This window comes from Panthera onca, chromosome B2, assembly GCF_046562875.1.
Source record: "Panthera onca isolate mPanOnc1 chromosome B2, mPanOnc1 haplotype 2, whole genome shotgun sequence".
In the NCBI taxonomy this organism is placed as follows: Eukaryota; Metazoa; Chordata; class Mammalia; order Carnivora; family Felidae; genus Panthera; species Panthera onca.
The window spans coordinates 21,197,160-21,222,666 of record NC_138343.1 but is presented as its reverse complement, the minus strand read 5'-3'; the positions used below and the strand labels follow the sequence as shown (position 1 = coordinate 21,222,666).

Below are 25,507 nucleotides of genomic sequence, written 5' to 3'. Positions count from 1 at the left end.
AGTTTGGAGGCTGCGAATATTACACATATACCTGAAGGTAAAATAAACTGGGTTGTGAGGTAAGGAAGGGCAGTGTAAGCTTGAGAGGTAGTACTTCTTAATTTTTCAAAGCCCTTAAACACCTATATATTCAAGATTATGGCAAAGGAAATACTGCCTGTTATGAGCTGAATTCACACACCCAAGTGTACCCCCTCCCAAACTCAATCCCTAGTACTCAGACTGTGACTGTATTTGAAGAGGGGACCTTGGAAGAGGTAACTGAAGCAAAATGAGGCCATTAGGGTGGGTCCTCATCCAATCTGATTGGTGGCCTTATAAGAAGAGGGCATTTGGACATGTGGACACCAAGAATACATGTGCATGGAGGAAAGGCCACGTGAGGACCCAGGGAGAAGATGGACATCTGCAAGCCAAGGACAGAAGCCTCAGGAGATAGCACTTGATCTTGGACTTCCAGCCCCCAGGACTGTGAGGAACCACATTTCCGTCATTTAGGCCTCCCAGCTTATGGGCAGACCCATATGGTGCCCTGGGTCGATCTTCTGCGTGTACCTGACACCACGCACACGTGAGTGATTATAGGGTTGAAGGAGAAGGAACAAAATGGCGTCCAGGAGCTCCTGCTTGCCAGGCACGTAGCAAGAGGGTCAGGCACATGGTAAGTTCTGGAGAGATGGTAGGGACTAGTCCTAGCATTACTATGACCATAGTTATCTTGCTATTCACCAGAGGTGAACACAGGACCAGGTTCCAGAGACAGTGCCCCGTGAGTCATGGGTCGCACAGACGTGTCCCTGCTGGACACCTGCCATGCCAAGCTAGGTCTGCATTCATGACGCTCGCCTTCCCCCCCACATCTCATTAAACATCTTTGTAGAATTCAGACAAATAAGAAAGTGCTGTTTCGTTTTTGCTTTTGTTTGGAAAAGCAAGAGATTCCCCTGGCCTAGGACTAGACGTCTGTGACTTGACTTCTCTTTGAGGTAGGTGGGAACATTTGTTCATTAAAAAGTTTTTTTTGATGTTTATTTTTGAGAGAGAGGGAGAGACAGAGTGTGAGCAGGGGAGGGGTGGAGATAGAGGGAGACACAGGCTCCAGGCTCTGAGCTGTCAGCGCAGGGCCTGATGCGGGGCTCAAACTCACAATCCGCGAGACCACGACCTGAGCTGAAGTTGGACGCTTAACCGACTGAGCCACCCAAGCACCCCAACATTTGTTCATTTAAATAAGGTTTTCAACTCTGGGTGCCTCAGCTGTAAAATGTATGCTGACGGCCTGCATGCGCATTTAGGTGGCAGAAGCCCTGTGGGGGACGGCGAGGTAATAAGGAGAAGAGGGTTTCCCTTGTCCTCTCTCCCACCCTGGTAACCTGAGCTGTGTGGCCTTGAATAAGGCATTTGGCATCTATAATGGGACGTTGCTCTTCCCTAGTTGCTCTTGACAGCCCTTCCAAGGGACACCTGGGGATTTCACCTGTGACCTTGGAGAAATTGAACCACTTCCGGTTGTAGGAAACTAGGTATCCCATGGATCCCTAGGAATGCCGTGCGCCTCTGCAGGGCCAGCCTGGGGGACGGCATGGCCTTGAGCACCAGACCCCAGGATGCCCCAGCTGGGTCTGCTGGGCTGCTCGGCCCAGGCTCACCCACCCTGGGATCAGTGAGTACTGGGTATGTCACATGCCCAAGCACCACACTTGTGGCACAGACGGCTGGAAACCGAGGATGGGCAAATGTGAGTGGTCCCAATATGACTGTCTTGAGTCCTGAGAGCCGCAGAAGGGTCCATGGGCTTCCTTCAGTCCGGCTGGGTTCCCAGAGGGGTGTTTCCTCAGATTGGCTGTCTAGTGGCATCCCTATCACCCCCTGGCAGCATATCCACGAGGAGAATACCCAGGCCCCCACTCCAGACCTGCTGACTCAGGATCTGAGGCTGAGGCCAGCAGTTCTGTGTGCTAACGGGCACTCCGGGGGTTCTGACTTGCACGAAATGTGCCGATCACTCACTTGACACAGGACCTGATCACCTGGCAGAGGCTCCCCTCCACCCCCTGATGGCCAGTCTCCAACTCTGAATTCACTTGTAGAGGTGATTTAAAAAATGCAGTTTCCTGGGCCAGCCCCCTGGGAACTCCACTTTAGGTGTGCGGAATGTTCTAGGTGGTTGGGATGCACGAGAATCCCCGGCCACATCTGAGCCGCACTTTCTCTGTGTGACTCTGTGTCATCTCTCGGCTGGATCATGGTCACTGGCTTCATCGCCACCTCCCCCTGTTCCTCACACACAAGTTGCTTTGTTCCTGCTATCTGCCCGGTCTGTAATGTCCTTCTTGCCTTTCCCTCCTCTCCAGAGTCCCCACTCTGCACTTGAAGGCTCAGCTCAAAGAACGTCTCCTCTCGAAGCCTCCCCCACCGCCCTCCCTGCCCCTTCTCCTCCTCCCCCGCCCCCCAAACGTGTTCCCGCTGCAAGTCTGAGGTAGTGTCCTTATAAGGCCCAGTGGGCGTGGACGGGACTGTATTACGATTCTGGTGATTCCCTGGGGCCTGGCACTCAGCGAGAGATTCATACTTGTTTGTACGCCTTTCAATTCAATTTATTTCAGTCCAATTCAACTCAATGCAATTCAACTTAATTCATGTCAGCATAATGAAAGGGCCCTGGGGAGCCTATTATGAGCACCAGCACACAGAAGCCAGGCCTCAGAGACGGAGGAAGGACCCCACTCATGGAAAAGGCCTGCTCACTTGCCATCACGGGGAGCATTATTCAGCTCTTCCTGCTCCCGAGGCCCTGCGAGTGCCACGGTTGCCCAACTCCTTCTGAGGCCCCTCTTGGCCCAGCTCATCTCGGAACATGTCCCTAAGATGAACCTGGAAGCTGCTAAGGTGTGTGTTGCAACCAAGTCCCTTCACCCAGAGCCGCCTGTCTCCTGACCTTTGCCACCATCTACGTAATGGGGTAAGAGCAAGCTGAACGGAATGAATCTACTGCTTGGGGCATACAGTTCACTCGGTCCTCGCTGTTGGCGGGTCCCCACATCCCCATCCTACCTGCTGGCAGGGGAGGCCTGATGGGCTAGGACACGTCCACCCAGAAACAACGCACGACAGCCGTTATTCAAAAGCCACAAAGCCCTGGTCGCACAGCCATTCCCAGCGGTGGCTTTTCCGCGGGAGCCAGGGGAGGGTCCAGCTGAGGGGGCTGGTGCTGTCCTAGGTTTCACAAATAGCAAAATGGTGCAGAGAGGATGGCCGGTCTCCAGGAACCGCACGTCCGGGGGGTGGGGTTTCCTTGCAGCAGGCTTGTGGGGAGCCGTAGCCCCAGCCCCTGGAGACCATGAGATGGCAGAAGCTTCGGGAGAGGTCTGATGACAACATCAGTGCGTCTCCCTCCTCCTGCGTCTGAAACAACAAAGGGAGAGAGTGACCTCCTGAGAGGCTTCGGGACAGCCCTTGAATCACTTCCCGACCCGGGGTGCGGTGTGTGGCTGGTGTGGCTGGACAGAGGCCACTGGGCTGTGGGCCCCCCTGCCCACCAAAGATGCTTTGTGCTGCTCTTTCGGGTCCAAATATTTCACATGAGAAAAGACCCAGAGAATCTCCCCCACCCTGACCCTCCCACACGCCAAGAAGAAGCAAATGGGAAAATCTTAAACTGGGATTCGAAGTTTCTAAAATCGGTCCATCCTGTGATTCCCCAAGGGAAGGATAAACACAGTGCCTCTTTATTGGGCTTTAGTCAAGACTTTCATGCTTTCAGCGAGAACCCGGCATAAAAAGAAATAAAAAAAAATTTAGCCATGCTCCACGAGTAAAGCAGAAAAAGCCACAAAGCCTGATCCGGAGAGAGCTGGGTGGGGGTTTGCTTTGTGACTGAACCCGCTCAAGGATAGTCTCACGCACTCTTTCATTCACTCAGCATTATGTATGAAGCACCTATTACGTGCCAGGCCCTGAATTGGGAGCGGGGGCTGCCCTGGCGAACAAGATGTGGTCCCTGCTCTCACAGAGCTTGCAGCAGAGTGGGGGACACAGGAACACAACCACCAGGATTAGATCGAGTCGCTGAGAATGGCGATATAGGAACAGCGCCCCCAGACCTGTGGGTGCCTGGAAGAGGGGTGCGGGAGGCTAAGAAAGCTTCCTTTTGAAGAGGTGACGTGAAAACCGAGGTTGAACAAACTAAATGAGACCCCCACGTCTCCCAGGTCATCAGTATCAACAACAGTAACGACAAAACAGCAGAAGCAGGTGCCTCTTGGCTCACGGCACTGAGCGGGGCTCCTCATCACTTCTGTGCTGTTCCTGCCAGAAAGGCATAATATGAATCTGAGGGCAAGGAAATAGCACATGAGCTCTAGCTGGGGGACATTCTGCAAAGGAACCTGCCTGACTCCTTAAACATGCTTTTTTGAGTCCTGAGACACTGAGGGAGTGTTTCAGGTTAAAAGAAACTAAGGAGACCTGACAACTAAATGTAACAGGTGATCCCGGACTGGCTCCTGGACCAGAAAAAAAATGCAGCCGTGATGACCATCACTGAGACAATTAGTGAAACCCGACCACAGCCTGTGGATTAGAAAACCTCGCATCAGTGTTAAACTCCCGGACTCCAACCACTGTAATTTGGTTATATAAGAGAGTGCATTTGTCTTTTGGACATAAACACGGGTGTGTTCAGGGGCAAAGGGGCATCATGTCTACAATTCACCCTCAAATAGGTCAGCGTGTACGTGTATGTGTATATGTGGCAAAATGTTAACGAGTAATGATCAGCATGAGGGTTGAGTAGAGGGAATTTGGGCTATGTTGCAACTTTTCTGGAAGTTTGAAACTGTATCAGAATGAAAGGTTACCCGCAAGCGAGGTGCTCGGCCAGCAGGTAGGGGCAGAGTGTCAGGGTCCTCCATCTAGGGAGAGGGCTGGACGGTGGCAACAGGGTGCTGTGCGCAGAGGACAGGCAGCTCAGCGAGGGAACGGTTTCAACGTGGGGACTAGGGAGACAGTGGCTCCGAGGTCTGGGGGAAACAGTGGAGGATTTGGTCTTCGTCATGCAGGCTGTGGGGAGACGCCGCAAGGTTTTAAGCAGGGGAGAGCAACAGGATCGGGAGGCCAATCTGTGATGAGCACAGGGCAGTGTGTGGGTGGTGGTGGGTTTGAAGGGGACCGGGCTGGCAGTGGGACGTGGGGTCTGAGCTACCCCAGCAATGACAAGTGACAGCCAGCGCCACGCCCCCGTGGGCCAGCTGTACTTGTCAAATGCAGGAAGTGAGCTGAGCAGAGACTGGTAAGAGGTAGGAAGGAGGGGGGACCTGTAAAACGGGGGCTTCCCGTGGCAGTGACCACACCAACGGAGGCAGGAAACACTGAAGGAGAAAGTGACCTAGGGAGAAAAGTGACCAATTCCCAGATTGAGTTTGAGGTGGCTTTGGGACATCAGTGTTTGGGAGGATGGGTCTGACAGCCCTGGGAGGGTTCCCGGTGCCTTGGGCCAGGGCTCCTGGAGTCACACTGCCCAGGTCCAGATCCTGGATGGCCTTACTATCTCTAAAGCAGGGTAATGACAGTGGGCAATCTGCCTTATTGCTCGAGGCCTCCGTTTCCTTGGCTGTACCACGATGGTATTAGAGCCTTTCTCATAGGGCAGGGGGCCCTGGCCATTAAATGAGTGAACACAAGTAAAATGCTTAGAAGAGTTTCTGGATCACAGGGAGTGCTCAAAGGGTCAGCCGCCACCACTGCCTTTAGCTGGCCTCTGGGGCATCCCAGAAGAGGGCAGGAACGATAGGAAAAGGCAAGCGAAGCAGCCCCATTCCTGTACAAGCAGAAGGAGGGTCCCCAGAGCCCAGCAACCCAACCCATCCCCGTCTGTGGTGCAGGTGCTGCCCTGCCCTTCGGCTAGTTAGGGGTTCCCCGGGGGCCAGCAGAGAAGATGGGCTCCTTCCTTTGCACCAGGTAGTGCTTCGGGTGGGACACCAGGCTCTCCTGGGGGCACACTGTAGCATGTGGGAGCACTGGGTATGCTTATTAAAATGCAGATTACTGGGCTCCAGCCCAGAACTCAAGTCAGAAGCTCTGGGGATGGTGCCCTGAACACTGTGCTTTAAGCAAGCCTCCTCCATCCAATCTTATGGGCACCTGCATTCATGAATGCTGCCTGACAGCAAATAACTGCTGAAGTAATGCATTTTGGAGGGAGGGAACAAATGGTGATTATTTCCAACCTTAGTTGCAAATAATTATTTTGGACCCTTAAATTACACTACTCAATACAGTATGTATGACTTTAAGTGGCTAGGTGTTTTCCATCATCTTAATACAGTGTTCCCTTGGAAAAAAAAAATAATGGGAATATTTTAGAAAGAAAAATCCATGTAGGCTGAGGTGGTTATTACTTTTTACTTTAGCCTACAAAGTAAGAATGATAGGTCTCCTCAAATATATGAAGGACTGTCATGAGAGAAAGCAAGCAGATTTTTTCTAAGATGATCTGGGGAAAACTGGGAAACAGACCACAAGGAGGCAATTTGTGTTCAAGAAAGAATTGTCTAATAGGGGAGCTGTCCAAGGATGGAATGGGTGCCTGGCCCAGTGGAGGTGTCCATACGGGGGGGTCACAGAAGAGAGTCTTGGACTGGCAAAAGCTAGACCAGATAACTCATAAGATTCTTTCTAACTGTAATAACATATGAGGCTCTGTTAAGTACAGAAAATAGGAAGGGCACCACCCTTTAGAATTTTACAGGATGATTTTTTAGCTGCTGACACACAAAAATTACTTATGAGGAAAAGAAACCTACTTCTTACTGGTGAAAATTAGGTTACTCTGGACCAGGCTTTGAGATAAGCTTTCTTTACATGCAGTTATCTTAATAAGTTCAATGCAACACTTGACATATAGTGAGGGCTTTATAAATATTCATTGAATATTAGTGACTAATAACTCCAGTTACTATTCCCATTTTACAGAAGAAACAGGCTGAGACCAGTTAAGTGGCAAGTCTAAGGTTACCCTGCCACTAAGTGGGTGAGCCTTGAGTCAAGCAAAATCTAGTTTCAATAGCTATTAACCATCACACTGCATTCATGTCCAACAAGCGAAAATATTTAGTTAGTTCATCTGAAGTAAACGTGTGTGTGTGTGTGTGTGTGTGTGTACATGATGGAGGCAAAGCAGAGGGGTGGATGGCTCTTGGAAGGTTAAGATTAATCTAGAGAACACATTCTGGGTGTGGTTGGCTGGAGGGGTGTCTTTTACAGCATTCACCTTTCTACTGATGTGATCCTTCAAATAACTTAAAAATCCAAATCATTTCATTGACATCTTAGCAAAAGCACCATTTCTCACTTTGATGTTTAGTTTTGGGGGTTAGTTGTGGGGAGCAGAGGCATGCATAGTGTGGTTGGGCTGCATTGGTTGAAACAGTAGTTTGCTTTAGGAGAGAAAAATTCCTAAGACAGACTTGTCTTCTTCCCAATCCTTCACCTTTCTAGCAATGTTAAGGGGTAGCCCTGGGAGTCAACACTTCACTGTTGTACCAACTGTTAGCAGCAGAGGGCAGCAAAACACACCCACGCAGACAGGTATCAAGGTAACCTGGGAATAACAGGATTCTAAAAGAAGAGTACTACTGATTTAAAATTATGAAACCCAAGGGCATCTGGGTGGCCCAGTTGGTTGAGCATCCGACTCTTGATTTCAGCTCAGGTTACAATCTCACGGTTTGTGGAACTGAGCCCCGAGTTGGGCTTTGCACACTGTGTGGAGCCTCCTTGGGATTCTCTCACTTGCCCTCTGGCCCTCCCCCATTCATTCTCTCTCTCCCTCTCTCAAAAAAAACTTAAAAAATAATAAATTATGAAACCCAAAACACACAATTATTCCTATTACAAATTCAGTAATTAAAAAAATATATCTATATCTATCTTAACACAGCTAGTCTCTTGACTTGAAACACTACCTGAAGGGGGCTTACACTGCTAGTATTCTTTGGTCTCTTTCCTTATGGTGATCCTGTAATGGCTAGTGGGCAGCCTCTGTGCACCTATGATAGCTACTTAGCTGTCTCAACTTGGTATAATTTACTAAGTTTGTCATTATGCATTTAACAACAAAAAAACACATTTAAGGTTACAATTCAGTCACAATTTGGGAACTGACTTCATTTTGAAGCCACAGCTTCCTTATTTTTTCACTTCCTTTTTTCTAGAACTCACCTACAGGATTTCGTATCAACCACACTTTAGCAACTCTTGGGCACTTGCTTGCCAGTTTCCTTTTTTTGTTTCAGTAAGCGCTTCCTTGCGGGGCTGAAATGTACCACGAAGAGGCCGTTTCAGCCTCTTATTCTCTAGAAGCCTCCAGGGTACAGTCGTCCGCCACGTGAGCCTGGAAGTCTGGTGCGTATGTGCACAGAGGGAAGCCAAGACTCGGGCATGTGTGAATCCAAAGCACAGCAATTCAGCCTATTTTCTGCTGAGTTTCCAGTGAATGGTGACCAGACTCCCACCTGGAAAACTTCCGTATCATGAGGGAGATCCTGTGAAAGTTCTGGACACAGACACACCTGTATTCTGATCTCAGCTTTGTCACTTAATAGTTGAGTGATTTTTAGTAAGCTACTTGTGTATTCAGGTCCCTCACTTGCAAAATGAGGGTATACCTACTTCACCGTATGGTTGTGTGATAATTAAATAATCCATATATATTCAAACATTTATCATGTGTTAGTAATGGTTTAAGCCTTGGTGATCCGGTTAAGTTAAATAAAATTCCTGCTGTCACAAAAATTTCCATTTCCAAAGGGGGTGACAGATAATGGAAGAACAAGGTAATCTCAGATAGTGGTGAGGGAATACGGACAATAAACAGTGGTGTGATGCAGGTGCTTGAGCAGAGGCCTTGGATGAGGTAAGCAGGTCAGGGAAGGCTAGCCGGCAAGGAGAATCAAGGACAATGTGTGGGCTCAAGACCTGCCAAGGCTGGGGGCCAGAGGGAAGCAGAAGAGATGTGAGAGGCAAGGGAATACCAGAGCTCCTGTGGACGACGGTGGGTCTCCATGCTCCAACTTAAGTGGGACTGGAGTCCAGACAAGGGGCCGGACTGGAATCACTGGGCCATCATGGGCACAGGGATTGGCGGACAAGGTGTGGGGGAAGAGCGCCAGCATTCAGTGCCTGGCACAAACCTGGCTACAGAGATCGTTTATTAAATTCGAAAAATAACACATGGGAAGGTTTGGTTCCTTTAAGGAAAAAATGAAAAATACTCTCAAGGATTTTCCATCAATAATCTATCTTAATTTTTTTGAATATATAAAGTGACCATACATCCAAGTTTTAAAGATGGGCTCATTTTATGAGCTACAGCAAAACTGCCCACAACCATTGTGATTATTATACTCATTGTAGGAGGCTCCGATAAATTTAACACTTATTTCTTCCATTATAAAATATAAGCATATTACAAACATCTTGAAAAGGAAAAAAAAAGTCTATCACCCTACCACAAAAACCTACTTTAGCATTCTGTGGGTATACTGCTCTTTAGACTTTGGACTAATCTGAAATTTATAGAATACAGAGTGTTTTAAGCATTGTGGACAAGAAACTAAAATGCTGGTTTCTTACTGTCCTAATATTTTGATTCTTCATTTTTTTTTTCCCTTTCAGCAGCAAAGACTAAAAAACATGACATAGTTACAAACACTAAATTTCCAAAGTTTTTTGGAGATCTCCATACTTTTTCCATGAAGAACACATTAATTCAGTTCTGCCACTTATAATAAAATCTTGAAAAGGAAATTCTAGGTACTGACTCATCAATATGTGCTGAGTAAGCTAAATCAAAGATGCATCTCTGCTTGCTTAAAAAATGTCTAAAAGGTCAGAGGATGCAGTCTGTACAATTTCTGGGAACCCAAACTCTCAATATGTGAGAGTGGTGGGGGGTGGGTTTTACGTCCACCACCTGAACAGTCAACTCACTGACAAATAGCACAAAACTCACCCTAAATCATCTTTATTCTAAAAGAAGACTTTGTTACTTGAAATGTCGGAATTTTAAATGCAGACAATGTGTGAAGCTTTTTTTTTTTTTCTTACAAATTCCAGGGGGTAATTAAGATCAATATTGTAGTTTTCCTTTTTTTGCTTAATGTTTTAGATTCACTTCGTGCTTCTCATCGTTAAGACCTAGAAGTAATATGCAGTGGCACTTTAGGAAACATTTTTACTGCATACAAATACTTTCGAGATCAGCTTTAATGAAGGGATATGTAAATTTTAGAAGATGCAGCAGACGGTTTGGGCGGTAGGTTAGACCAATGGAAATAACAAAGAAAAAGGGTGTTCTTGAATTTACCAAACTGGAAAAACTGTGATAAGAGATACTCATACAGCAGGAACATTCTCAAAGCTGCACAAGAATGTTATGGTTTAATCAGGCCAACTTTCATTGAAGAGTCCTACAAGACAGCCAGATAACATCTTAGATACAGTCACCAAATAAAATCTCACACTGCAGAAGAAAGTTGTGTCATAAATAACCTGATTAAAATACACTGCTAGAAATCACATTTCCAAGTCTGAAAGCACTGGAATTAAAATACTAAACCCAAGACCTCCTGCAATGAATTAGGAAATATTAAAAGAAATATTTTGAACCAGAAGTAGTTTTGCCTATGATGAATTGAGTTCAGATTTCTTTGAAGTTCTTAAATTGTTAGATTTTGAAGCAGAATTGTAATCTAATTTAATTCATAGCAGAGCTAAAATTAGTTAAGAATTTATTAAATACTTATGTGCAAATGACTATACTCGGACTTTTTAAGATTTAATACTGGATAAATGAGTCGTGTTACTAGAGAATGGTGAGAAGTTAGGGGAGATTCACGCAGGGAAATAAACATCTGTGACATGTTTGTTCGGGGTTACAATAAAAAGTTTAAGTGAACAGGAAATCACAGGCAGGAGGGCACCAGGAAAATAGCTGGGGATTGAGGTAATAAACACAGCAGATAAAGCTATTCAAAGCCAGTACAGAGAGAACAATGACCAAAGGTTGGGGTTAGTCAGCAGTGACATGTAAAGGAGGTAAGAGCATCACAGGAACTAAGGGGAATTGGCAGGGGGGCCTGGTGGCCAGTGGGTTAAATGCACAAGTGGAGGCCAGAGAACTGAGTTGCAGAAGGCTGGCAAGTAGGGAACCATGAGATCCTGAGAGCAGGTTTGTGGGGACAGAAGCTAAATTGAATGAAATGAAAAGACTGAAAGCCTAATGAAGAAAAAGAAGCCAATAGCTTAAGAGATACTTTGACGAAGAGAGAAAACAACATAAACAGCAATGCAGGTCGAGGGGCAAGAGAATCCTGCAAAAGACTTAAGACAGGAGGGTTTCTGTATAGGTGGGCACAAAAAGAAAAAAGTCAGAGATGGTGAGGACAATGGGAAAGGAGGTGCACATCTGGAAATAGAAGTCTCAAGAATCTGAGAAATGGGATTGGTGACAGTTGAGTAAGGTCCCATAACAGTTCTGGGCACCTCGTGTAGACAGCATCAGCACAGTAAAGTCTTCACTGCACAGATAACCAAGACAGCGCCCGTCTAGGATTCCTCCTCGAAACCAGATCTATCAGGCCATCAGCCATGTGAAAAGTCACTGTAGTGCCCCATGGGTCACAGGATCTTACCGGTGGTTCTGGAAATGACAATACTCTAGGAAGGGCTCTGCGGACGGCTTCAGGACAGGCAGCCGACAGCCCCCTCTAGGTCTTATTTTCCCACTTAGTGAAGACACAGAGTGCCAGCAGCTTGTAGGGGTGAATTCAAATACACAACCAGTATTTCTAAGCCATGGAAAGTTCACTTGATTATGAACAGTTTTGAGACATTAAATTCAAGACCTTAAAATACATAGGACTCTAATCATCAACTGCCTGGAAGAGTTCAAAGAATGAAGTCCTGTTTTCAAGTATACTGAGAACCAACTGCTTTAAATCTTCTACAGGTCTTTTTAAAAGAGCCACTGTCCAGAGTATTTATAAATCCATCTTGACTTCTGGCTGTGACAGCACAAAAAAACACAGAACATATCTAACCTCAGAGAAGCTATCAAGCCAATCCTAAGCAATGAAACTAGAACACAGGTAAGCATATTTTGTGCGTGAATGTGAACGTGCTCCCTGAGTATTCACGGATCTTGTCCCAGTAAAGCTAGAGATAGCAATGGGCCAAATCTGCACCATGGGTGCCTGTGGGCAACTTGAAGTGGTTTCATCACAGATAATGCAGTTATCTAGGATAGTTGTATTAAGAATGTATAGAAGAACACAGATGTTTGATGTGTGTGTGTATATATATATCTACATATGTGTGTATATGTGTGTGTATATACATATATATGTACACACATATATACATGTGTGCATATACACATACATGTGTGTATATATGTGTGTGTGTGTGTGTGTGTGTGTATATATATATATATATATATATATATATATATACTTGCTCAATCTGAACACTATTCTTGACTAAAATATTTCTCCTACCCCTTTCTAAAATGCTTTTAGAGCCTGAGCACCTATTTTGACGAATGTAAAACGGATGATCAAATAGATTTCTGAAGATACACAAACATGACTGATTTTCTTTGGGTGGCTCGGTGTGAAGCTCAAAGAAATTCTGAGGGCTTTCAAAAATGTTTTGAAAAGCACTGCCACCACTGGAAAACCTGTAGCCACTCCAAGGGTTCTGAAAGACAGAATTCTCAGCTTGATGTGCAGGCTCTAAGAGATTACAACAGCACTCCCAGTGCCAGCCCCACTACTCTGGTTCACTGTTAAATGTAGAGCGCTGGCCACATTACATGTCCGTCTTAAGACTTTCACTCTTTAGCTTAAAAAACCACCAGGATTTAGCTTTCCCATACAGATTTAACTATATTACTCCACAGAGAAGTCCAAAAAGTGCCAGGTACACCACTGCGCATACGCATCATGGGACGTTAACAGCGTGGCGCTTTGTGACAGCAGCAGCAATCACTTCCATAGCTTCTGGTGTGCTAGGCTATGTTGTTCTGAACCGCTAACAACTCCAAAAGGTCGGTACCCAAAACTGAAGCCAATGAGGTGATACGACTTGCTCCAATTAAGAGAGCTAGGATTCGAACCTCAGGCAGCCTCTAGGCAGTCCATTCTGTACCTTAGTTCTTTTTCGTTTTGCTAAGTTAACAAAATTTAAGAAGAATCATTTAATAATACTGTATTAAGTAAGGGTTCGTAGGTAACACAATCAGACAATTTGGGACTGACACTTCGAGTATCTCTCAATTTAAAAAGAACACATCAAGACTTCAGAGATGAGCTGCTTTCTCAAGGCCACCATTGGCTAGTGGCCATGGTGGACCACACCCTAATCCCAACGCTAGCATACCATACCATCTGTCCTTGTTCAACCTGACAATTGCCAATGATATTGGGTTATCACCAGAAATACCTCTGAACACAATCCCATGGAAGAGTTGACAAATGAAAATTGGCCCACACTTTCTCATACTTTCTTTAAACCTTGTGGTTCCCACATGACAACTGCAAGCTAGAAATTGGGGATAAAAGGCAAACAAGATGCGGAACTCAGTCTAGCAGAGGGAAAAGCAACACAGTGATAAACTGACATAGGTACTACAACAGAAGTCTACATACGGGCTGTCCTTCATGTTTTCTAGAGGACATGGGATTTTCTTTTTAATGCTCCATGATGCCCACTAAGCAAAATCCCTACTTGAATAGATAGAAGACACAAGCCTAACCTACAATCCCAATTTTGTGTACTTGTATAACCCAAGAATGAATAGCTCACCCCTGAATGCAGGGTTTGGGTTGCCAATTCCCATGCATTAAAAAATTCACATATACCTTTTGAGTAATTCCAAAAACTTAACTCCAAAATATCTGCCAAAATTAAGTACTAATCAGCCTACTGCTGACCAGAACCCTTACCAATGATATAATCAATTAACATATATTTGTATATTACATACTATATCCCTGTAATAAAGCTTTAGAAAAAAGGTTAAGAAAATCATAAGAGGAGGGGTGCCTGGATGGCTCAGTCAGTTAAGCATCTGACTCTAGCTCATGATCTCAGTTTGTGGGTTCAAGCCCCATGTCAGGCTCTCTGCTGACAGCTCAGAGCCTGGAGCCTACTTCAGATTCTGTGCCTCCCTCTCTGCCCCTGCCCCACTCATACGCTGTCTCTCTCAAAAATAAAACATTAAAAGGGGTGCCTGGGTGGCTCAGTCCGTTAAGCATCCGACTTCGGCTCAGGTCATGATCTCACAGTCCGCGAGTTCAAGCCCCGCGTCGGGCTCTGTGCTGACAGCTCAGAGCCTGGAGCCTGCTTCACATCCTGTGTCTCCCTCCCTCTCTGCCCCTTCCCTGCTCATGCTCTGTCTCTGTCTCAAAAATAAATAAACATTAAAAAAAAAATTAAAAAAAAGAAAATAAAGAAAACATTAAAAAAATTTACAGAAAACCATAAGAGGAAATACATTTACAGCACTATTTATTGAAAAAAATCCACATATAAGTGGACCCTACCTTTCAAACCCATTAGTCAAAGGTCAACTGTAATTCACTTTCATTTGTTTGTTTTGTTTTGAGAGTACATGCATGCAAATAGGTGAGGTGCAGCGAGAGAATCTTAAGTTAGGCTCCACTGTCCACCTAGGAACCTGATGTGGGGACTCTATCTCAAAACTGTGAGATCATGATCTGAGCCGAAATCAAGAGACACTTAACTGACTGAAACACACACAAGCCCCTCATCCTCATCTCTTTACACAAAGATGAATCTTCTACCCCTTAAAACTTGAAAATCCCGTCAAATCTTAAAGAAAACGTTTTTAAAGACCATGATTTTGTTACTCAGGAGTACATTTAAGAGATGTCATTAACTAAGATTAAATAGGGTATTGTGAATAACTGAACCATCATATAAAAATTTCAAAAACATCACAAACTAATGCACAAATCGACATGTAACAGCTGAGAAGATTCTGGGGTTTTACAGCGTTCTAGAGTTGAACGGCATTTATATACTATTGTATAGTACAAGCATAGACATAATACATTCAGTATTGAGTTTTTTGGAACTTTCTGGTTGCTGAATCTGCCCAAATGCTTGGTTTTATAAAATTCCGTCTTAAACATGGGTCAGGGGAAAGAATGTGGGAGTTTCAGAAAAAGTTCTGAATCTAAATTCAATACATAACGCCTTGAGCAAGCTACTTAAATTCAGGGTTTGGTTTTTCCCCCTCTATAAAAATGAGAATCATCTTCCCTCAGGGAGTTGTTCTGAAGGTTTATTAGATGATGAATGGAAAGGCCCAAGAGGACAGTCCATCACTGATGTTTAATAAGTGAATTCCTTTCCTACTGCCTTTAAAAAAGCAGCTACATTAAATGGTACCTGAGCTTCAGAGCCATATTCCCAGATAATTCCAAAATGTAGAAAAGGGCAAACTCCAGATTATGTAATTAGTTACTACAAAAGTTCAGGCTTTTGTATAAGTAAAAAAAAAAAAAATCCTACAAATACTAACTGGTAAAGTTCATAAGAGCCCCTAAAGAAACTGTTTAGATGTCTGCAGGTCAGGTAAGTTTTCTTCTTCCTTCCCAATATCCTATTCCACTTATGCTAATTAAGAGTAAGGGGTTGACATGTCAGGCTGCTCTTCGCTAAGGTGGAGATGTTCCAAGTAGGATTTTATTTAGTAAAATTAGAGCAAATGTACTGATTTTACAGCTATAAGTGATGTGGTCCAAAAGTGTGGCAAATTACTTCAAGTATATTTGAAAATACAGATTTAAATTTTTAAATTTAAGCTAAAATCTAATTTTGGAACTAAAATGAAGACTGAAAACCCAAGGACTGTATCCTACCAAAATCTTGGTGAGAGATGATGTGTATTGCCAAGTTCAAGGTTAAAAAAAACAAACTGCATTATTTAAATGCACTAACCAAGTACCTTTTTTCTTCCACAAAAGATGAATGCTATATGAGACTTGCATATTATTACATTTACCTACTACTATACCTCCGAAGTAACAGTCATTAAAGATTTCAATGTCCTATTTTCACCATTAACTATTCCTTAACAGAGGCAAATACAAGTACAGGCTGATGCACTGCAAATACATGCTTCAGGCAGTGGACTTTTTAATGTTTTAAGATCTAAATTTGCCTTTGTGGAAAATAGCTTCCACAAAGCTATTTTCTGAAGCTTATATGAAATTAAAAACTTCACTAAAACCAAGCCCATGTTCCTTTTCTTCTGAGTTCTATCTTCCTCAGGACCTTGCAGGTCCCATTCCCACCCCACCCCGCCCCTCCTCAGACAACATCTCAGAGGGTTCAAGAAGGCAGGGGGAGTCTTAAAAGTCACTATGTGAGACCATGAAATGAATGAATGAAGCTATACAACCAAAGCGAGATCCATGCTTTATGAACACATTATTCTCACATGTCTGGGTAACAGGTTTGATATACAAGATTCTTGGTTCATTTTACAGATTCTGAAACCAATTTGCTCAAAAGGTGAATTCTGAAACCATGGTTGGTGTAGCAAATGAATATATCAAAACAAACTTTAAAAACTTCATCCAAATATTTACATTTAAAAAAGACATTTAAAAAATAGGCTACTTATTAAGTGTGCTTGAACAAACCATGTGTGGAATTGAATTCCATTCATTATGGAGTTAGTTTCTGCTAAACACATACTGATACTATAGAAGACCCCTGGCAGCTGAGGATTTAAAGGATTTCAACTGTTCCCAATCTATGCTAAAAAATGAAACATGACAAATGATTTCTGAGGCACTGATCGGAACCTCAGCAGTGGAAAGGCTAGTATGTAAGGCAAATTACTTAGGAGGCTGAAGGGCTGGCATCTGTAACTCAGTGTAGCTTTGCCACTGCCTAAGTATCACCAAGTAGTCAATAAAACTCTCTAGAAGCCATTTAAATTTTGTAATTACACCTCACCGCATTATGTTCTAGTAGTTTCACAAACTTAGAAATTCACAAAACAATGTTTTGGAATATATTCCTTGAGAAGGTGGAGGGTCTCCTATATTACATTAAACAAAAAACATGCAGTTTTTACAGCTCATAGAGCTTTTTCAAAATAAGCTATTGATCATACAGCCCAATTAAAAACTCAAACACTTTATATTACAGGTATAGAAAGTTTATAGTTCAGCAATGCCAATATAGATAATTTGACACCTTAGCCCCTACTTGCAAAATGATTAACAACTATACAGTAACTTCTATTCTATTCTGGCTTTGGCTCAGATGTTTAAATACTTAAAGAACCTGGAAAGATTTTTTTGTCTGTGTGTCTTGTTTTGCTGTTGTTTTGCATGGACGTGAGTGGGGATTATAATGAAGAGGGGAGGAGAGGTTAGTTCATTGTAATAAAGACCGATCAGGAATTAAACAGCCACTAGAATTTCATTTACCATTTCCTTACGAAATATACGTGGGAGACTATGGCTTAAAGACAGAGAGGAAAAGCCTCTTAATTTGTTCATCTATTTTACTTTACCCTTTTTCCAGTCTGACAATAATGCCAAACTTTATTTACTACCTATGACAAGAGTGACTCTAATAGGGTTTTATGAAGTCCAATTTAATTTTGGTTGAGATCTTAAGTGCTTAAAACTTTGGAATTCTTTAGATTAACTAAAAAAATAAATGCTTCTGAACAACCAAAATACCCAAAAGATTAGATAAGAACCAACTGGTTAACTACTTAAAAAAATAACCAACTCATCTTTTTTTAACAGATTAGTATTACTTGTAATATATCTCTGCCCCTATAAACTGACTTTTTGCTTAGTCTGTAGACCAAGGCAATTTTTCTAAAAGCAAGATACTTCTAATTAAGGGGGAAAAAATGATCTCTTAAAAAAAACAAAACGACAACTTAAAGAGGTCTAAAATCACTGCAGAGCTACCTCTTGGGTCAGAGAGAAAACGATGGATAACACAACTCAGTTCCCACAAATGTACCATTTTTTTTTTTTGTAAAAACAAAAATAAAAACAAAAAGAGGGTGGGGCTGGTTTTATATATCAAAATCAGCAGATTTCTCATGCTTCACAATTTTGTTGCTAGAAATCCCCAAATTCCTTGGACTCATTTGGGAAGTTTTCTGAAGGTGCGCATTATAGTAAACAGCAGCAAAAATACCAAAACAATTCTATTGCTAAAAAGCAGCTACTCCTGTGTGTGCCTTTAGAATACTAGTTGTAAAACAGCAACAAGAACAAAACAGTAATTTGTGCCATCAACTGGGATTTGAGCAATTCTAAAAAACAGTTTCCTTTAAAACAGTCTAAAAGCAGGACATCTACAATCATATTGGACAAATATTCATTAAGTTTTGGGGGGAAATATCAGAAAATGTCAAAAAGAGACAACATCATTATATTCAGTATTCTAAAGGCATGCTTCAGGTAGTTCAACAATGATTCTGGTAAGACCAACTGCTCACATACATACACACGCACACACATAGATTTTAATGGCTTAAAAAAACCCAAATTTGTTACTTTAGAAAAATGAATGCAGTGCATTTTCAGTAATATTATCGCCACAGACTCTGATTGCTCAGTCCACATGTAAGTAGTAGTTGCCTTCTATGGTGATATGGCTTCTCTGCACTAATTCCCATCAGGCCGAAAAACATTAGGGCAGGTTAAGTAAAGACTGAATTGTTGCACAAAGGAACATTTACTCATCAGATCCCACTGATCTCTTCTGTGCCCGTTTCCTGGGCAACCTTCTTGGTGAAGCTTTATCTGGAAGAAAAGAGAAAGTTTTTAACTTGCTTATTTTAAGTACAATGGATTCAAAAGACCTTTAAAAAGCATTTTCCTTCAGCTTTACCACTAAGTTAAAAAAAGAAAACACACACACACATGCAAAAATACCCTAATAATAAATGCTTCTTATCTAGTATAGGTTTTTAAAATAACCTTTAAGATAATCCTTCAAGAAGTAACTCAATTAAAACAAAACTTCGTGCAATCAGGATGGGAAAAGACCTAATCTTGGTTACTAGAATACTGAAGCCACCAAGTATAATCTTCTTAAACTCTACAATGAATATGCTTATACATGCATAAGTAAACACTTTAGAAATACTGTAAGAGGTATGAAGTTTGCAGCTCAAAAACATGTATATTGGTTACAAATTAATATTTATAAATGTAGCCATGCAGTTTGCATAATTTTTGGCAATTTCATACATTTTCCTGGAAGCAGCAGCAGATTAAAGGAAATTTTTGGACAGATGATCAATACCAAAACCATCCTGCACACCTAAGTATTATCTTTGTACTTTTTTCTCTTTATCTCCTTTTTTACAATGTTAATTTACTTTGAGAGCAGGTATGCACCTGGGAGGGGAGGGGCAGAGAGGGAAAGAGGGAAGCCCAAGCAGGCTTCACACTGCCAGTGCAGAGCCTGATGCAGGGCTAGAACTCACAAGCTGTGAGATCATGACCTGAACCAGAATCAAGAGCTGGACACTTAACTGACTGAGCCACCCAGGCATCCCTCTCTTTATCTCTTACATTAGATTCTTAGTGGAGTCTACTAAACAATAGCTAAATTGGTGGTGTCTCTCTATGTCCAACCAGTAAGCATCACCTATGTTTCTTTAAAAAAGCTGTCTTCTCTCTGACCACTACCCTTTTTATTTTCTAGGAGCCCTTTGCATACATATTAGGAAGATAAGCTCTTTGGGGAATATGTTACAAATTATAATTATTTTTACAGCTTAAAAAAAAAAGGTATTTAACACCAAAGTATGGGGTTCATTTGTAAGCATTTCATGAAGAACGGTATGAAAAAAAAAATCCACCTACAATATCTTAATTTTTATTTTCTAAAATTACCAGATCACCATATTTTTAAAATATATAGTAAATGTTTATCGAGAATATTTAGCAACTAATTTTTTTCTAAAATGTGCTTAAATGTTAGTGACTATGAAATATTAAGACTGAGCCTACAAATCACGTGAAAACTGATCTCAGTACTTTATTAAAACAGGTTAGTTAATGATGCATTTGGGGAGGCTCAACTCACCTAAAACTGAGCACAGAAGCATTTTTCTGAAGAAGTCTACAACTTTCATCAGATTTCAGAAAGGTCAGACTAAACTACTGCCTTCAGACAACTGACCAATTACTAGATAATATTTTATGTTTCTTTTTTAAATTTATTTTTGAGAGAGAGAGAGACAGAGTGCGAGCAGGGGAGGGGGAAAGAGAGAGAGAGTGGGAGGGAGGAGGAGGGAGGGAGGGGGGAGAGAGAGAGAGAGAGAGAGAGAGAGAGAGAGAGAGAGAGAGAAGAATCCGAAGCAGGCTCCAGGCTCTGAGTTGTCAGCACATACCCCGATGTGAGGCTTGAACTCACGAACTGTGAGATCATGACCTGAGCTGAAGTCAGATGCTTAAAGAACTGAGCCACCCACGAACCCCTAGATAATATTTTAAAATAAACAATATGCTGAATGTGACATTTGATTCAAAAAGTACTTTAGAATCTAACAGCCATCTGTGCAAATACAGCTGTTACTATGCAGATGTGAAGTGGTGATTACTGACTTCCAACAATTTCAACCACCTGCAGCAGGGTTTTAAATATGAGAATACAGGAAAAAGTGCCTCAGAGGAACTGCAATGCCTATTTCAACACACAACAATCTGACTCCAGTAAGGCAGCCAACTCAGCTTAATGGAGTCTCAAGTCTAAAGACCTCCATCACCTACCTAGCACATCACAGTTAAGAGGCAGATAAATGAGAGGGTGCCTAGGTGGCTCAGTTGGTTAAGCATCCGACTTCAGCTACGGTCATAATCAAACCATTTGTGGGTTCGAGCCCCGCGTTGGGCTGTGCTGACAGCTCAGAGCCTGGAGCCTGCTTTGAATTCTGTGTCTTCCTCTCTCTCTCTGCCCCTCCCCCACCTGCCCTCTCTCAAAAATAAATAACATTAACAAAAAACTTAAAAAGAAGCATATAAATGAGAAACAGAGTTAAGATAGTGGCCTAAAAACATTCAGCTTTTGGGAAAATGGCTCCAAATACCTTAACGGCCTAGAGAGCAGCATTTTACTTCACTAAAAAACAATAACTAATGTGTATAATGATGCTTTTCAGCCATCAAAGAAAAAACACCCCCCTCTTACAACCCTCCCTACCCAAAACCCTAAAAAACTATTTTTAAAAATCCAACAAAATATTTAAGATCAAAATATTTTAGCTTTTAAGAGTAAAACCTAAAGTATATGAAAAAATCAGTTAACTGAAAAAACAAAAAACACTAAAATATGTTAATGATATTCAGTAAATGGGCCCAATGTGAAAATGCCCACCCTGCCCTTCATAAAAAAACTTATTAGGGGCACCTGAGTGGCTCAGTCGGTTAACCATCCAACTTCGGCTCAGGTCATGATCTCACAGTTCGTGGGTTTGAGCCCCTCATCGGGCTCTGTGCTGACAGCTCAGAGCCTGGAGCCTGCTTCCAATTCTGTGTCTCCCTCTCTCTCTGCCACTCCCCTACTTGTGCTCTCTCAAAAATGAATAAACGTTAAAAAAATTAAAAAGAAAAAAAAAAAAACCTTATTAGGGACAGGCTCAAATTGTTTAAAACCACACCCCTCTTTCATGTTCTGGTGAGATGGAGAAAAATCTTCCAAAATAAATGCTGGCCCCTTACACTCGCTTGTCCTCACACTACCACTCCCCAAAGGTAATTCCTCAAAGCTTGAGAGACCTTCTGCTTCCATGCACACCTCCTGCTCCATGATCTTCAAAGTTTCTCTTGGTGTTCTCCATTTTATCCTCAAATATGCAAAGTACATGTACCATCTCTGAAAGAAATGGCTATTTTTTCAACCTAAAGTATCTTCCATTTGTCTCAACCCCTTTACTCTGAGAAAAGCATGTTCTAAGAGTGGCTCTCAAAGTATGGTCTGGACCAGTAGCTTCAAAGTCACTTGAAAATACAGATATGCAAATTCTTGGGCTTCACCCCAGACCTACTCAATTGGAAACTCTAGGGGGTGGGGCCTAACAAGGGGAAGAGGCAATTCAGGTGGTTCTGGGGAGGGCTACAGTTTGAGAACTATTGCTGTAAGGAACCAAGTATAAGAGAAATACAAGCATACAAAATTAAGTAAAAATACTATTAAAAATTGAACTGAAAATATCAATATGATTTGGGATTTGAAAAAATAGCTATTTTCTAGCTCAGTTCACAGAATGGGCCTAGAAACCATGTCATCCAATGTCAAGGACATCCCTAATGTCCAGATTTTCATTTCTAAGTATCATCCAGGGGTCCTTGGAGAAACAGCTTACTCCATGCCTAAGGTAGAGAAAGTACAAAATGTCTAGATTATCTTCTTGAGCCAACAAGTAAGGGATCATTCAAAGTACAAAAGGGTAAGATTGGAGGTAGTTCAAAAAGGCAACCAGTAGTCAAAACTCTTTAACAATTTGAGCATCAAAAAGAATACAGTTGACTAAAATCCACAGATTCTATGAAAAACCGAGTCTATACAGGATAGTCAAAAAGGAGAGAATTAGGAAAAACTCATCTGTCACCATTTGGGTGGCTTTTAAACCAACTCTTTGAAAATTGGAAAATAAAGATAAGAATTAAGCATTTAGCCTGCTTTTTCAATAGGAATTGTCCTTTTAAGGTAACCAAAAAGTCCCAGTTGATGAAAGAAAGCTTTACTTTACAAAACAATAGCAGTTAGTAAAAATTAAACAAATTTCAATTAAAAATCATCACAACTTCTGAAACATTACTGATTCAGGAAAGGAATATCAAATGGTGAATGGTTTAGAGAACTGGACATTGGTGCGTGTCAAAGTGATAGTATACAGGTAACTTCTAGGTTGCAAGCAAAAAAGACCTATCCGATCCTGGTTACATGGAACGATCATGTGGCTACCACCCTAATCTAGTGCTCAGTTTAGCATCACTAATCAGATAGAGTTTCTTGATGTGATACAGGGAAAAGTACTTTTAAGTTATGACATATCAGCCAAAAATGATTCATCTAAATCTAATCAAACCTATAGATTAGTCTTCCAAGTTAAAAGAAATGTTAGCTAAAACACACCAGGAGAAAACAGTCAGAGAAATCTGGAACAAGAGATTTTTTAGAGTCTCATTCCCTCAGTGTGATCAATGGGTCAGCAGCACTGGCATCACCTGGGAGCCTATTAGAACACTGACACTTAGGCCCCACCCTAGAACAACTGAATCCAAAACTGCGTAAGATTTTCAAGTGATCTTGCACACAAAGTTTGGGAAGCCCTGGCTTTGGGCTGACAGCATGGAGTCTGCTTGGGATTCTCTCTCTCCCTCTCTCTCTGCCCCTCCCCTGCTCACACGCTTACTCTCTCTCTCTTTCAAAATAAATAAACTTTAAAAAATTTAAAAAAATAAAGTGTGAGAAGTCCTTTTCCAGAGGACAAGCGGCCATCTCTTGAGCTGCTATAAATTAAAAAGGACTTAAGAAACAGAACAAACAGATGCAATGCATCATCCTATATTGGAAAAACCAGCTATAAAAGGTATTTTTGAAACAACTGAAGAAATTTCAACATGATTATTAATAAAGTAATTCATAATTCTTTAAATGTGATGTTATTTCTGTCAGGAAAAGGTTATTTCTTTGCAAATTGAAATTTTTTTTGAGGTAGTGTGTGTCACTGTATCTGTATAGAAAACAAACAAACAAAAAAACAACCTGCACTCTAAAAGGGCAAATAATTGGGATGCCCTGGGCTGGCTCAGTCAGAAGAGCATGTAATTCTTGATCTGAGTCGTGAGTTCAAGTCTCATGTTGGGTGCAGAAATTAGTAAACACACAAACAAACAAACCCCCAAAAACAACAATGAAAACTTAAAAAAAACACTAAAAAGGATTATTTTTGTTTTTAGAAATAAGTAATAAAAGAAAAAGAGAAGGAATAATACGAGTGTCTTTTGGTAGTAAGACGTGGTCCTAAAACAAACTCAGCTGGACAATCAGATTTTGAGGAAGAAAGACAAGTACTAAAAAATATTTAGTGACTTTAACTCTACCCACCTTTTTAATTTTTATTTATATACTTATTTTTAACATTTTTTTTCTAATGTTTATTTTTTAGAAAAAGAGAGAGAAAAAACGTGCACAAGCAGCGGGGGGAGCAAAGAGAGAAGCAGACACAGAATCCAGAGCAGGCTCCAGCCTCTGAGCTGTCAGCACGGCTGGGGCTTGAACTCACAAACCGTGATATCATGAGCTGAAGATGGATGCTTAACTGAGCCACCTAGACATCCCAACTCTACCCATCTTTGAGTATTAAGTCTTCCTGAAAAAGTACGTGGGCTTCAGAATGAGACAAATCCAGCTGTGGATCTTGGCAGGTTACTTTTCCTCAGTAGCAGTGTCTCATCAGTAAATAGAGGGATAGCACCTCACCTTGCAGAGTGAATGCCCAGTACACGGAGGCACTCAACGGTTCAATTCTTTCCTTCAACAAGGTTTCCCTAGATTCTCATATGGTCCTCTTTCCTAACTTGTAAGTTGTCTGTACCATGTAACTCCTTCTAGCACATATCATATACTACCTTGGATTACTCAAATATTTCATACATGTGCTTTATTTTCAAGTAGAAATGTAAACTTCTGAAAAAACAGTAATATTCTTTTTAACATACCACTCATGACCTAGCAGAGTATTGTGAAAGACTAAATACTTGACACTTGCTGATTAAAATACAATTATCAATGATCTGAAGTATAATCATTCTCAGCTTTAAAGCTCATGAATAATAATGCCAGGAAGAAAGATATTATAAAACTAACTCTCCCAATCTATTTGTCATGAAAGAATTCTTTTGGAGAGGTGGCTCCACAGCTGTTACGGTGACTTTAGTTTTTAATTATAACTTTTAATACTTTTCAAATTAGTTTCAGCTAATTCCATGTAAGACACTTAAAATTTAATTACTTTTGAAGAGCCTGTATTTTAACATACCAGACTTTACAAGTAATTCTGATGCATTATAAAGATACCACAGTCTACTGTACAACCCAATTCCATCTTTTGCTATAACTAATGTCAGGATAATGGGGAAAATTTGTCCTTAAAGAGAAAAGGTTATCTAAAGATTTATTTAAATTTAAAGACATTATTTCATGGGACCTCAGCTACCACCTATGCTATATATTCAATGACTTCAAATCTTTTTTCTAAGACTTTATTTTCAAGTTTACTCATTTTTGAGGGGGGGGGCGAGGGGGGTCGAGGGGGACGAGGGGGGCGAGGGGGGGCAAGGGGGGGACGAGGGGGAGACGAGGGGGACGAGAGGGAGAGGGAGAGGGAGAGACGAGAGGGAGAGACGAGAGGGAG

At 42.0% G+C, this 25,507-nt stretch overlaps 1 protein-coding gene across 1 annotated transcript in view; it reads right to left on the bottom strand.

Moving 5' to 3' along the window:
* Positions 1-2,232: 2,232 nt before the first annotated feature.
* Positions 2,233-25,507, bottom strand: part of SSR1 (signal sequence receptor subunit 1) — a 40,487-nt gene continuing 17,212 nt past the window's right edge. The window contains exons 8-9 of the mRNA XM_060614865.2: positions 18,815-18,878; positions 2,233-3,405 (exon numbers count right to left, since the gene is read on the bottom strand). Of these exons, the coding sequence (XP_060470848.1) occupies positions 3,381-3,405; positions 18,815-18,878 (89 nt within the window). The 3' untranslated portion in view covers positions 2,233-3,380. The remainder of the gene's footprint in view (positions 3,406-18,814; positions 18,879-25,507) is intronic.